General features: G+C 32.9%; 1 protein-coding gene across 3 annotated transcripts in view; it reads left to right on the top strand.

Annotated features, from left to right (window-relative positions):
• Positions 1 to 12,690, top strand: part of LOC143083772 (calpain-9-like) — a 31,302-nt gene extending 18,612 nt beyond the window's left edge. For 2 of the 3 annotated variants that reach the window (XM_076260087.1, XM_076260086.1), the window contains exons 18-22: positions 829 to 897; positions 1,826 to 1,901; positions 2,803 to 2,916; positions 3,744 to 3,790; positions 12,417 to 12,690. In XM_076260087.1, coding sequence (XP_076116202.1) covers positions 829 to 897; positions 1,826 to 1,901; positions 2,803 to 2,916; positions 3,744 to 3,790; positions 12,417 to 12,443 — 333 coding nt within the window. In that variant the 3' untranslated portion in view covers positions 12,444 to 12,690. Of the gene's footprint in view, positions 1 to 828; positions 898 to 1,825; positions 1,902 to 2,802; positions 2,917 to 3,743; positions 3,791 to 12,416 lie in introns of those variants that run through there. The other variant, XR_012980876.1, reaches the window with a different exon arrangement.
• The last annotated feature ends 270 nt before the right edge of the window (positions 12,691 to 12,960 follow it).

Below are 12,960 nucleotides of genomic sequence, written 5' to 3'. Positions count from 1 at the left end.
TTACAATGTAGAACTTAAAAAATGAAATAAATAATTCTATAGTGCAGTTGGAACTTTACGCATTAACTAGCCGTGGTGTAGTGGTTAGAGCATCGGAATACATACTCAAAGGTTCCTGGTTCGGTCCCCGCTGCTGGGGGGAAATTTCGGGGATGGAATTTTCTGCTCTCCCTCTCGACACCATTCGCGAGTATGATCTTATGAAATGATGATAGTCCGTCGGAAGGGTAAATGGCGAACTCTTGTTAAGAGAGAGCCATATCTCTTGCACGTTAAAGACAACCTTGTATATTTCGAAAAAGAGTAGTATTTCTAAATTTCTGGTTTTTTATTACTACATATTGGCTATCCAATTCCATCGAAAGCAGATCGAAGGAGTAGCCGTACTTTTTCATAAATCTTGAATAAAAAACTTTTCATCTGTAAATTACTTTTGTGATAATGTCGTGAAATAAAATTTTTATTCTAACTTTTAATTCATGTCCTAAACAAACAAAGTTTCAAAACAGAATTTGTAATTTTATTGCAAGCATTTGAAAATAATATATAAAAGTTATTAGTTAACATATATCATTCTGCTCTATATAACGACAGTTCGCAGCCAGGCAGAAGTGAATACTTTGAGTGGAAAAAAAGCAATAGCAAATACAAAAAAAAACCCAAAAGACTTAAAGACACACAAAAGACAATCAATACCAAGAATCTAATCACGAATATGCCTGTCTGTCTCCAGTATACTTAAAATAGTAATAAGAAGATGGTCCCCATAATTGTTGAATATTGACATATACATTTAAGCTTACATTTATATTCTTAACACTTTACTAGAGTAAAATTGAAGGGCATCTATGTTATGAAGATTTCAACAAGCTTCTAAGCAAACTTATACTATGGCAGGTATGAAATCCCTTTATTCTCATTATGAGAAGGAAAACAAAATCAAGTAATCACTCTTATGTTTGAATTATTTTAGATAATTGCCATACATTTATGACTTCTGAAGACCTGAGTGCCAAAAGGAATACGCGAAACAGTTAAAAAACTAGTAAAAACATTATCAGTATCTAAAGGACGTGGGAAACGAAACACGAACGTCGAAAATTATGAGAACAATCAAATACCAAGAGAAACTGATAGGACACAAATATTCTCTTCAATGACAACATTCGCAGAAATCGGTTATGTTTTCGGGTTCTCCGTCCACCATTTAATTGTAGTGTATTAATAAAATTGAGAATAGGAATGGGGAATGTGCCAAAGAGACAACAACCCGACCATAGAGCAGACAACAGCAGAAGGTCACCAACAGGTCTTCAATGCAACGAGAAATTCCCGCACCCGGAGGCGTCCTTCAGCTGGCCCCATAACAAATATATACTAGTTCAGTGATAATGAACGCCATACTAAACTCCAAATTGTACACAAGAAACTAAAAGTTAAAATAATACAAGCCTAACAAAGGTAACACCTTTATGTTTAGCCGCCAATAGAAGTAAAATATATATTTCGTATCAGCACGTTTACAGCAACACAAATCAAAAACAAAAACCATTAACTTTCACTGAGGGAATTACAATCTTATTCTATGACAATTCTATAATTATAAATAAAAGGCAACGATGGTTATCGGATGTTCAAATATCTTTCAAACCTTGGAAACCACAGAAATCATTGATTGATCGGCACACGATTTGAATGGCGCAGATAACCTTAACAAATGAAATAGCTTAACAAGCTTTGAAAGACACAATGAAACGAAATAATAAAGGTTCATAGATCCTCCTTTGCACTTGTTATCTTACACATAAATATTCCTTCTTTCTAGGGAACTTTTAGAAGCTATTCACAAGGGAATCTTGATTTTAGTTCGTATTCACTGAGGAGTGCTCTGCGGCTTATAGGTTAGTGCTACAAATTTAAAACATTAGAAAAAGACGTTCTCTTTCTGAATCTGGTCATTCTAAGTACACAACATATCTTATTTGGTTCATGGGCAAGTATCAAACTTCACATGTATCGACTTGCAAATGAACTACTTTTCCTTTTGATGATTGCTTACTTATCTAATAACTTAGATACGATTAACAGATTCACTGTCACTTTTACTAAGTGGAATGCTTCACGCTCTTCAATAACAAACATCATAATGCAAACACAACTCGTCGAATTATAAGAAATGTTCAAACCAGAGTTGAACAAAAATCTGTAACAAACAACTTCAATATGTACAAAAGAGGGACGAAAGATAACAGAGGGACAGTCAAACTCATAAATCGAAAATAAACTGACAACGACATGGCTAAAAATGACAAACAGACAAACAATAGTACTCATGACTCAACACAGAAAACTAAAAAATAAGCAACACAAACCCCACCAAAAACAGGGGGTGATCTCAGGTGCTCCGGAAGGGTAAGCAGTTCCTGTTCCACATATGTACAACCGGTAATAGGAACACACTAGTGTTTATAGTATGTGTTTGATTCTGTAGATTGTAGAATGTAGACTCAATTTAATTCAAATACTTCTTTTACATAATAGCTCCAAAAATGTCTGTCATATAAATAACCAAACTGATGAAAATGAATCAATTTTTTTCACTGTGTAAAACTATACCAATTGTCATTTATATTATTAAAATTTATTTATAATTCAAAACTGTATGTAACCTGTTAGGAATAAAAGTTATTAACTTCACAATTAACAGCAAGCTTAAACCCAGACTATGAATATTCAAACAGGTTAAACTTTCTCATTTTCCTTGCTTGTCCCATGTTATCATTACTATCTTTTCATTTTTAGGATTAACTGTTAGTAACAAAACGTTAGAAACACTTATAATCAGATTTACCAGCAACGGAAGAGTGTCACCTGAGCAATTCATATGCATAGTTATTAAATTAAGTACGGTTCACGGTGAGTCAAATATATTAGTTTACTCCGGAATATATTGAGTCTGTGTTAATTAAATTTTATCTTTTGAATATAAAAAAAATAATGAGATGTGGAATGATTGTCAATGAGACAACTAGAGCGATATATTCATCTTTCTGCTCCGGTGCCAGAACTTCTTATGAATTGAGATGTTGTTATTAGGTTAAACTTGAATGAATAAATACAATAGGTACGATGACAGCTCTTTAAGTACGGTAGGAAAATATAATATTTTGTCATCGTAGTCTTCATCTTAGTAATTATCTGAAATAGTTTAGTCATACATTTGTAAAGAAGTACCGAGCATAAAAAATGTAATTTCATATGCATTTCTAGTCCGTTTCTCCTCTCCAAAACAAAAAGCAACATTAAATATAACACATTTCATTTATTTTCCATGCCTAGGAAATATCAATATGACTTACCAAAGAAAATTCATGTTTCACGATGGTATCGCCTTGTTATAATAACTAATAACTAAACACGATAAAAACAATGAAAATCAGAACTGATTAGAAATGATTATTTTTTAATCTGAAATACTTTTGAAAACGAAATTGTTATATTATCTCTATGAAAAATGTTATAGACATCAACCGCACGTAACGTTTCACAAGGTTGCCCAGACGTTCAGAAGGAAAATGTGATTCAACGTCACATGGACCAATTTCAACCCACCAATCAAGTGTTGATTAGGCTATCAATATTGCAATACCATGGGATAATAAAATTTTATAATTTTGAAGTGCAACTGTATACAACTTTATCTATTGAAAGGTAACTTTATACTTAATATTTTCAACTTGTAGCTCGATACAACTCGTGCTTATCAACTAACAACATTTTGCTGTCAGATGTAAGTATTGGATAATAATCCCATTAAGAACTTCTAAGTCAATTACTAAACGAATAATAAAATAATACACTTTATCTTCTGGTGTTCTCTGTCGTTAGATATGTCATAATGCACCGTGTAGAACGCCACATGCGGGGTGTCGGCTATGTTTGACATGGGGTGGCAATTTTGAAGCGACGATAAAGTAACAAGGTAAGTTCAAGCATCAAAATTTCTTATTTTTAGAACTCTCAGTACCATATAATGTATTGCACGGAAGGAACCGCAACATAATCTATTTCCTGAAAGCAGAAGCAGTCGTTTTCAGTGCTCAGTTTTCTCAAACACCTCGCCCTACTTTTCCGTGTTGCAGATTTTGAGGCCTAATAAGCCAATTTCGGTATAAAAAACTACTTTACACAGCTAACCTCCGTATCATTTATATAGAATTGTATTCCTCTCATTGACTTATACCAAATACCAGTTTCTTGGTTAAAATTAATTGGTTTTAAAACTGTTATTCATCAAAATATAAAGTGTCGCTCGGGGTGTCAGATTTTGCGTCGCAAGGGGTAGAGGCTTGTCATAAAATAGAATACATTTTCTTATAAATCGATCTCTATCTGATACTTTTTAATTCAAACACACCTACACTGTTATGATGACAAATTACAAACTTAAGGTATGTAGTTCTAGCTGGGCGATTACGAACGAAATAACTGTCTTCAATCATATTTTCTTGTAAACCTGTTCCGTTGTATATTTGTGTACAAGTCGTTGTTTTCTCATTGACAATTGTAGTATCATCGTCTTCAGGATTACTTGAAGTTGTGTTGTCATTCGCTGAAAAAGATGCCGGTGAGTGTTTTATTGGAGAGAGTGTTCTAATTCTTTTAGGAGTGATGGTTTTTGGCGGCGTACACGAGTGCTTTTTAGATGAACCTGGTGATGAACTATGATGCATTTTGGCTGGTGGAGGCTTCGGGCATATCTTATATTCAGGACTATTTTGTGATTTTCCACCATGTTTTGGTTTATTGAGCCATAGCCTTGCCTTTTTTTTACCATGATAGTGACTGAAAAGGAAAAGAAATCGTTTACGAGCTTGGAAACTAAATATTTTGAGCCATTTTTTACTATGAATGAAATCAAAAGCACATGTTTTACAAGACCAAAAACAGGCAAAATGAAAAACCCTTATTTTGTCATGGTAAGGTAGATGTGAATGAAATCAAAGCATATATCTTTTATAAGACCAAAAACAGGCAAAATGAAAAATCCTTGTTTTGTCATGGTAAAGTAGATGTGTTTGAAATAAAATGTATCATATGAAGGCTATTTTACATGCAAATATGTATTTTTTTATGACAAGCCTCTACCCCTTGCGACGCAAAATCTGACACCCCGAGCGACACTTTATATTTTGATGAATAACAGTTTTAAAACCAATTGATTTTAACTAAGAAACTGGTATTTGGTATAAGTCAATGAGAGGAATATAATTCTATATAAATGATACGGAGGATAGCTGTGTAGAGTAGTTTTTTTATACCGAAATTGGCATATAAAGCCTCAAAATCTGCAACACGGAAAAGTAGGGCGAGTTGTTTGAGAAAACTGAGCACTGAAAACGACTGCTTCTGCTTTCAGGAAATAGATTATGTTGCAGTTCCTTCCGTGCAATACATTATATGGTACTGAGAGTTCTAAAAATAAGAAATTTTGATGCTTGAACTTTCCTTGTTACTTTTTCGTCGCTTCAAAATTGCCACCCCATGTCAAACATAGCTGACACCCCGCATGTGGCGTTCTACACGGTGTAATGCATATATTAAAAATAAGATGAAATATTAAAATTGATGCTTTATTTGTCCTTTTGTTTAACCTTTTTAATTTGGACATCTTTTGTAGACCACGCGAGCGTCTGGAGTTTAAAACTTCAAAACCAGGTATCTCCGATGAGTTTTTTTCCATAAATATTGAGAAACCAATACCCCAGCTAAATATTGGCGACATACTTTAAGATCTTGAAACAAATGTTTATCTTTTTACAGATGACATTGTTTCATTTTCACATTTGAAATGTTTAATTTCATTTACCAGGAACATGAAATAAATTTAGAAATGGCCATTCGTGTTACTGATTATTCAATGTTGATATCCAGCGTCACGTTTAGTGTTTTTATAAAGACATTTTAAAAATCGTTAACTTAGGCCGTGTTCACATTGACATAAACTCGGTGTTGTGTAAGTGTAACTCACACGTAAACTAAACAAATTTACGTTCCCATTGATAAAACTCGATGTTTACATGTAGTGTAAATCATGTTTTGTCTACATGCAGTCGATACTCGATGTAGGCCTTGTGTAGATTAAGTGTACACAAAACTAGGCATTTAAAACATTAGTTTCACCGTGTATATTTAAGGAAGAAACGATGTTTGAATAAAATTGATAGTTATAACAATTATTACTAAAGTTCTTTACAGAAATATTTGTCTAAACTTGATATATATTTTTTTTAGAAAACAAACTTAACGTAGCTTTATTAAGCCCTTATCAAGACTCACAGCAGCATCATTGCCGAACACATAATTCATTTGAAAATTAAGGTCTTTCTGAATCGACTTGACTTACATAGAAATATTTGCCACTGGTCTTCACTCAAATAACGATTCACTCATAAATGCATTACTTAAAAAGTGTGAGGAAAATCTATTGTTTGTCTAGTTTCTCGGACTTTATATACAGAAGTGTACGACTCCACACGAAAATCTATGATAAACGGGACGATTTCAACTTCCCAATTATCAATTTCCCATCTCTCAGCAGTAACATACCGTCTGCCCCTTCGTATGGTGTTTACATATCCCAATTGATACGTTATTCTCGTGCATGTTCACGCTATACGGACTTCATAAACAGAAGTGTACGACTCCACACGAAAATCTATGATAAACGGGACGATTTCAACTTCCCAATTATCAATTTCCCATTTCTCAGCAGTAACATACCCTCTGCCCCTTCGTATGGTGTTTACATATCACAATTGATACGTTATTCTCGTGCATGTTCACACTATACGGACTTCATATACAGAAGTGTACGACTCCACACGAAAATCTATGATAAACGGGACAATTTCAACTTCCCAATTATCAATTTCCCATTTCTCAGCAGTAACATACATTCTGCCCTTTCGCATGGTGTTTACATATCACAATTGATACGTTATTCTCGTGCATGTTCACACTATACGGACTTCATATACAGAAGTGTGCTCCTTACACAGAAACTGCTTCAACAAAGTTATGAGGAGGACAGATTAAAATTGACACTCCGTAAATTTTATGGACACCATCACGAATTAGTTGATCCATATGATGTGTCATTGACCAAACTAGCTAAGGACATTTTTACCACATGGTAGATTGTGGTTTGTCATTACGTCGTCTAATCTTTTAATTACCGAACGTGACTTAGTATCGAATTCATAACAGTGTGGCTATGGACATTGGTTGGCGCACTTTAATATCCCATTGATTGGGTGAACGTTCGTCTATAACGCCCATTGCTCACGACGTCCTTAATATAAATATTTAAACCGTGGGGTCACCAAAGGTTCTCAACGCCTATATAAAATAATTCGAAATACTAATCAGGCATTTGTGTTTTGATTTATATTGATTAATTAAACGTCCTTTACTTGTGTTTTTGTTATGTTTCGACAATCAATTTTCATAATAAGATATCGCAAAGCCATGTTCTTTCAGAAAAAAGAATGACTTACTGAATGCATGTATTGATTGATTATCTTTTTCGGATTTAACAATTGCGATTGTCGAGTTATGTAATCTTTTAACTTTTATCTGGTCTAATTTTATTTTAGAACGAATGCATAATTCACTTTCAAAAGTTGTGCAAATACGAAACATAAAGACAAAATATACTTCTGCCCTGTCTTTTTCGTACTTGAAAGTTATTGGATAGTAAGAAAGCTATTTGGATTAAACCTTGTGAAATTTGCATGCATTTACGTTATTGTATTGGCAAAATGTATCATTTGGTGTATATAGGAAACTTAAACCGTTCTGCTATACTGCTACGATACTTGTGAAAAACACTTGGCAACAGAAACGCATTCATCTTATCTATATAAAAAATCGACCCAATTTACATAGAAATGGACGTCTTCGTGCATTTGTGATTGCAAATAAAATATGTTCCGGACCTTATGAGTATTTGGACCATACGTGTATGGTTGGACCATATTAGTATACCCTTATGGTCATGATATATGCGTATGGTCCAAATACTCATATGGTCCGGAACACATACATGATATTCTGTGCGTTGTCGGTCGTCTATTAATTTTTTTCTTTTGTTGATGGATTTGACGTCTTTCTGTGAGTGATTATTTGTTCATGACTTAAAACTTACTTGCAAATAATTTAAAAACAAGACTTGATTTATAAAAATGTCCAAACAAACCATGATTTTTTTTTAAACATACATCACATCCATTGCAAAAGGCTAAAATTCGCCACGTCTTTAATTTCAACTAAGTGAGTTGACTAAATTAATGTTGCGGACCATTTTCCAATTTCCATGCGGTATCCCTATTTTTTTTCTCGCTCATCTTTTATGTTTGTTTTTTTTTTCATCCCAAGACCTCTTGGAGCTTTCATTCTATAAAGTGTGTATTTTGCTAATGGTCGAAGGCCATACGGGGACCTATAGCTTGATAACGCCTGTTGGTCCCTGGAAAGAATGTGTCTGATTGCCTATCACACTTCATATTCTTATTTTAACATGCAGTTATATCTATGATAAGAATGAAAATTGAATTGTCATTGAGACAAAAACCCAACCAAAGAGCAAAAAAAAAAGAAAAAAAAAAGCCCAAGGCAACATGTAGATCTTTCGTATCAAGGGAATTGCTATAAATATATTTATTTCAGGTTAATAGTATTAGGCCATACTCAAGTTATAAAATAGATCTTGTCGTCAACTTTTGCAACCAGTTTCTATGTTTCTATAATGCACTGTTCATCTTTTTTGGGCTTCGACTTTTCCATTGGACAGACAATTTTGTTTTCGACTGTTTTAAAAAGATGCATTTTTTTACAAAATCATACAAGTAAGGAGTCTCTGGCCTTTGGTAGTGTTGTATGTTAATTAATGTTTGTTTATTTATTTGTTTAGGAAATAAGTATGACGTACATTTTCACTGAATTAGGACACTTTTTATAATAGTTTTTCGATATCGCTCGGGCAAAAATAATCACGAATATAATGCCTACCCATGTTAAAACTACAATAAAATATAGTTTGCATCAATTATTTCTTGAACCTACCATTTTTTTTGTGTGTGTTGGGTTTGTGTGGCATTGAAAAAAAAACGGGTATAAACTACACAGTGCAGCTTCCAACAAGAATACAAGATTTATTGATTTTCAAAATGCGACCAAAATTAAAAATTTGCTCGCAGCGGAAAAAATTCAACAGTTTGATTTTCATTGAAATAAAATAATTGTTATGATTTACACACCGTTACTTTTTCCAATATAAATATTCGAACTATTTTGTTTGTTGTTTCCTTTATAAATTTACATCATTTTTAAAAAGACCACGCGTCTTCGATATTTAGAAGACTATAAAAGCGATGTTCATTATCTTTCTTCTGCTGTAAGTTTAATTTAGTTATTTTGTGTCATAATTGCCATCTCGTATGTTTTAAATTTGAATAAAGAAGATTCAGGTAGTCTTATACGTCAATGATACACACAAAAAAAAAAAGCGATAACAAATAAAATAAGGTGCAACATTCATTCTCCATGAAAAGAATACATCACATGGATGTAATTTTTGTAAGAAAAATACCAATTTCGTGAGAAGTTGTGTGTTGGACTTGAAGAGCCTAGGCAAACTGACAAATATCTGAATGAACGAATCGATTTATGGTATATGAAAAAAAACAAAGCCCACATGGTTAGCATTGAATAAATAGAAGGCCACTCTTAAATAATCACAACGTAGAAGTTTTTGTTCTCTTAATCAATAAGATATTTTCTGAAATAACGCGGGTCCCTATTAACTTAAAAGTTTTTTTTGTTTTTTTTTTTACCATGAATAAACTTTTTTTTTTTACTATTATTTATTGATGTCAGCTCTGAAAAGAAAGTTTCATTTTATGTATCAAAATGTGTAACAAATGATTATTTAAATCCCCACTTGAAGGCCTCCGATAGACTGAGTGAGCATAAAATCATCGCCCACGACAAACAAGTTAAAGGTAAACTTTTCAGTACAATTACTAATAAACGTTTTACTGTCGACCACACTGTTATGAATTTCGTTCTATTCCCGATTGTGACTGTTTTGCTGAGTGTGAATTCGCATTACTATAAGACGTGTTACGGTACTTATCTATCCCAAATTCATGTATTTAGTTTGATGTTATATTTGTAATTTTCATCGGATTTTGTCAAATTGATTGACGTCTTTTCTATTAAATTCATGTGTTATGGTAAAGAAAATTAATCACCGCCTTCATTTATTAGTTTTGATTCTGTTCAACGTAATCTGTACGATTTTTATGTTTGAAGTTAGATTCAAAACAAACCGGACATATATATAATATAGTTAATTGCTATTGATTAGTGTTGCAATGTGCATTGTGTTTAAATGTAATATCAGTATTTAGTTTATTATAATCTTAATTCAATCCTATTTCTATCTTATTTTTTAGAAATAATTTTTCAAATATGACGTCATATTTGTGCTGTTTCAGAAATTCAAATGTCTGCATGACGTAATATTGTACCTTTTCAACACTTCGTTTGTGACGTCATGTTTATGACTTTTTGCGTTCAGGCCTGGTTTGTCACTGAGTCGGGTGTGCCTATTTTCTGTGTTGGTCGTCAATGCATTATGTATTATGGTTTTGTTTTCTGTAATTAGTCAGTTTGATCATGTAAATCTTTTATATTCATTTGATAAAATTTACTGTTTGCAATAGCATAAATTGTTCTATATAATAAGGATGTTCTTATCACAAGCAAAAAACCCTAGCCGTATTTGGCACAACATTTTTCAACTTTTGATCCTCAGAGCTGTACAACTTTGTCCCCTTTTTTTTGACTTTCGAACTTTTATATCTGGGCGTCACTGGTAAGTCTTGTTTGGACGAGGCGCGTTTTTGACGTAATGAATTTTAAACCTGATGCCTTTTGTTATCTATTATTCATGTGTTTCTATGCATAATATGTTCTGCTACTTATTTGTATTGTAGTCCTGTATTATTATGTTGTCATTTTAATGTTATATTTAACAATGCCATTAAAGTGCGAGGTTTGGCATGCCACAAAACCAGGTTCAACCCACCATTTTTTTCTTTCAAAATGTCCTGTACCAAGTCAGGAAAATGGCCATTGTTATATCATAGTTCGTTTCTGTGTGTGTAACATTTTTACGTTGTGTTTCCGTTGTGTCGTTTGTTTTCTCCTATCTTTGAGTGTGAATTCACATTACTATAAGACGTGTCACGGTACTTTTCTATCCCAAATTCATGTATTTGGTTTTGATGTTATATTGGTTATTCTCATCGGATGTTGTCTAATGCTTAGTCCGTTGCTGTTAGTGTTACGTTTTAATGTTGTGTCGTTGTTCTCCTCTAATATTTAATGCGTTTCCCTCAGTTTTAGTTTGTTACCCCGATTTTGTTTTTGTCCATAGATTTATGAGTTTTGAACAGCGGTATACTACTGTTGCCTTTATTTCTCGGATCCGTAAAATTACACTTAAAACTAAAAAAAACAAACAACATAACCCCCTCCCTTTGTCAAATACTCCTTAGAGAAGAAATACCATTTGAAACAAAAAGAAAAGATAGAAATTTAGTGATCCCTAACATATCAATCCTTCTTCTTCGTCTGTAAACACACTGCTGCAGCCTAAATTTTCTAATGCTTAATCGAGACATCTTTAGCATCTTTTAACTACTGCAAATCATCAAAATGGCTTTCATAAAGAAGCAACCATTTAACTTTAAAAAGGGGGGGATTTTGTTTATTTATCTGTTTTTTTACCGCGCAAACGTTTTATTCAGTTTTTTTTTCGATGCTGGTAATCAAAATTTTTTTCAACATTTAACACCTTAATGTATGGGGAAACTCTTGATTCACAATTTTTTTTATCATTTGTGGGGCCAGATTTTTTTTTTATCCAATTGGGGTTCGGAATACCCCCCCCTCCCCCTCCCCAATTTGAAGTCAAATGGTCGTTCCCTTACTGCTAGAAAAGTTGTCCGACAGCTTTGCATTCGGTTCTACGTAATGAACATTTAAATAACATTGAGTTTACAAGTGTGAACAAATCTTATGTACAGGTAATTAAACAAGGTGTATAGATGTCCAGTACATTAAACTAATTGTAAACAAGTTTACTGTACATGGCTTTTGGTGTGAACACGGCCTTAAATTGTCGGTACATTTGTTGAAATGGTTTTGACCTTAAATTAAATGCCTCTGTTGATTAATGCAACAAACCTTTAGACTTTAAGACGAGGATAATCACTCAAACATAATTTCACTGTTATAATTTATACTGTTTAACTAAATCATATGTTTTTAATTTTAAATTTCAGCTACTTCATACTGCAATTTATTCGTGAGGATTTGGCTATAAGGTTACGAGTAAAGGTTTATCCGGAAACCCTTTATCATTTTCGTCATTAAACGACACCCATGCAGGAAAAGAAAATTTGATGTATTCAGCCTTTAGATATTCTTGTATTTATTTGTTTGCTTACTGCATGCTGTATTCATAACTTTGATGATTCTATAGATGTTTTATGGAACTTTGATTAAATGACTTTGTGCCATTATATTGTCTAAATCAAATAAACTTATTTGGCATTATGTTTGCTTGAAGATAACGATTCAAAAGACAAAAACAATATATTTAATTGAAGGCCAATGATATAATCAAATGATCCATTAAAAGTATAACAAAAGTATCAAACTCCCAAAACCCGAAAAAGAGAAATCAATAAAACATAACACACTAGCATTTAACGGATCAAGTGATAAACAATTGCCATATTCCTGATTGGTTACAGGGCTTTTCATAAGCAAATTGTGCATTAAACCCGATTTTATAGCTAGTTGATCCTCCTACTTGTATAAAGG

The sequence above is a fragment of the Mytilus galloprovincialis genome, chromosome 7 (assembly GCF_965363235.1).
Source record: "Mytilus galloprovincialis chromosome 7, xbMytGall1.hap1.1, whole genome shotgun sequence".
NCBI classification, from domain to species: Eukaryota; Metazoa; Mollusca; class Bivalvia; order Mytilida; family Mytilidae; genus Mytilus; species Mytilus galloprovincialis.
This window is presented reverse-complemented; position numbering and strand designations above follow the sequence as displayed.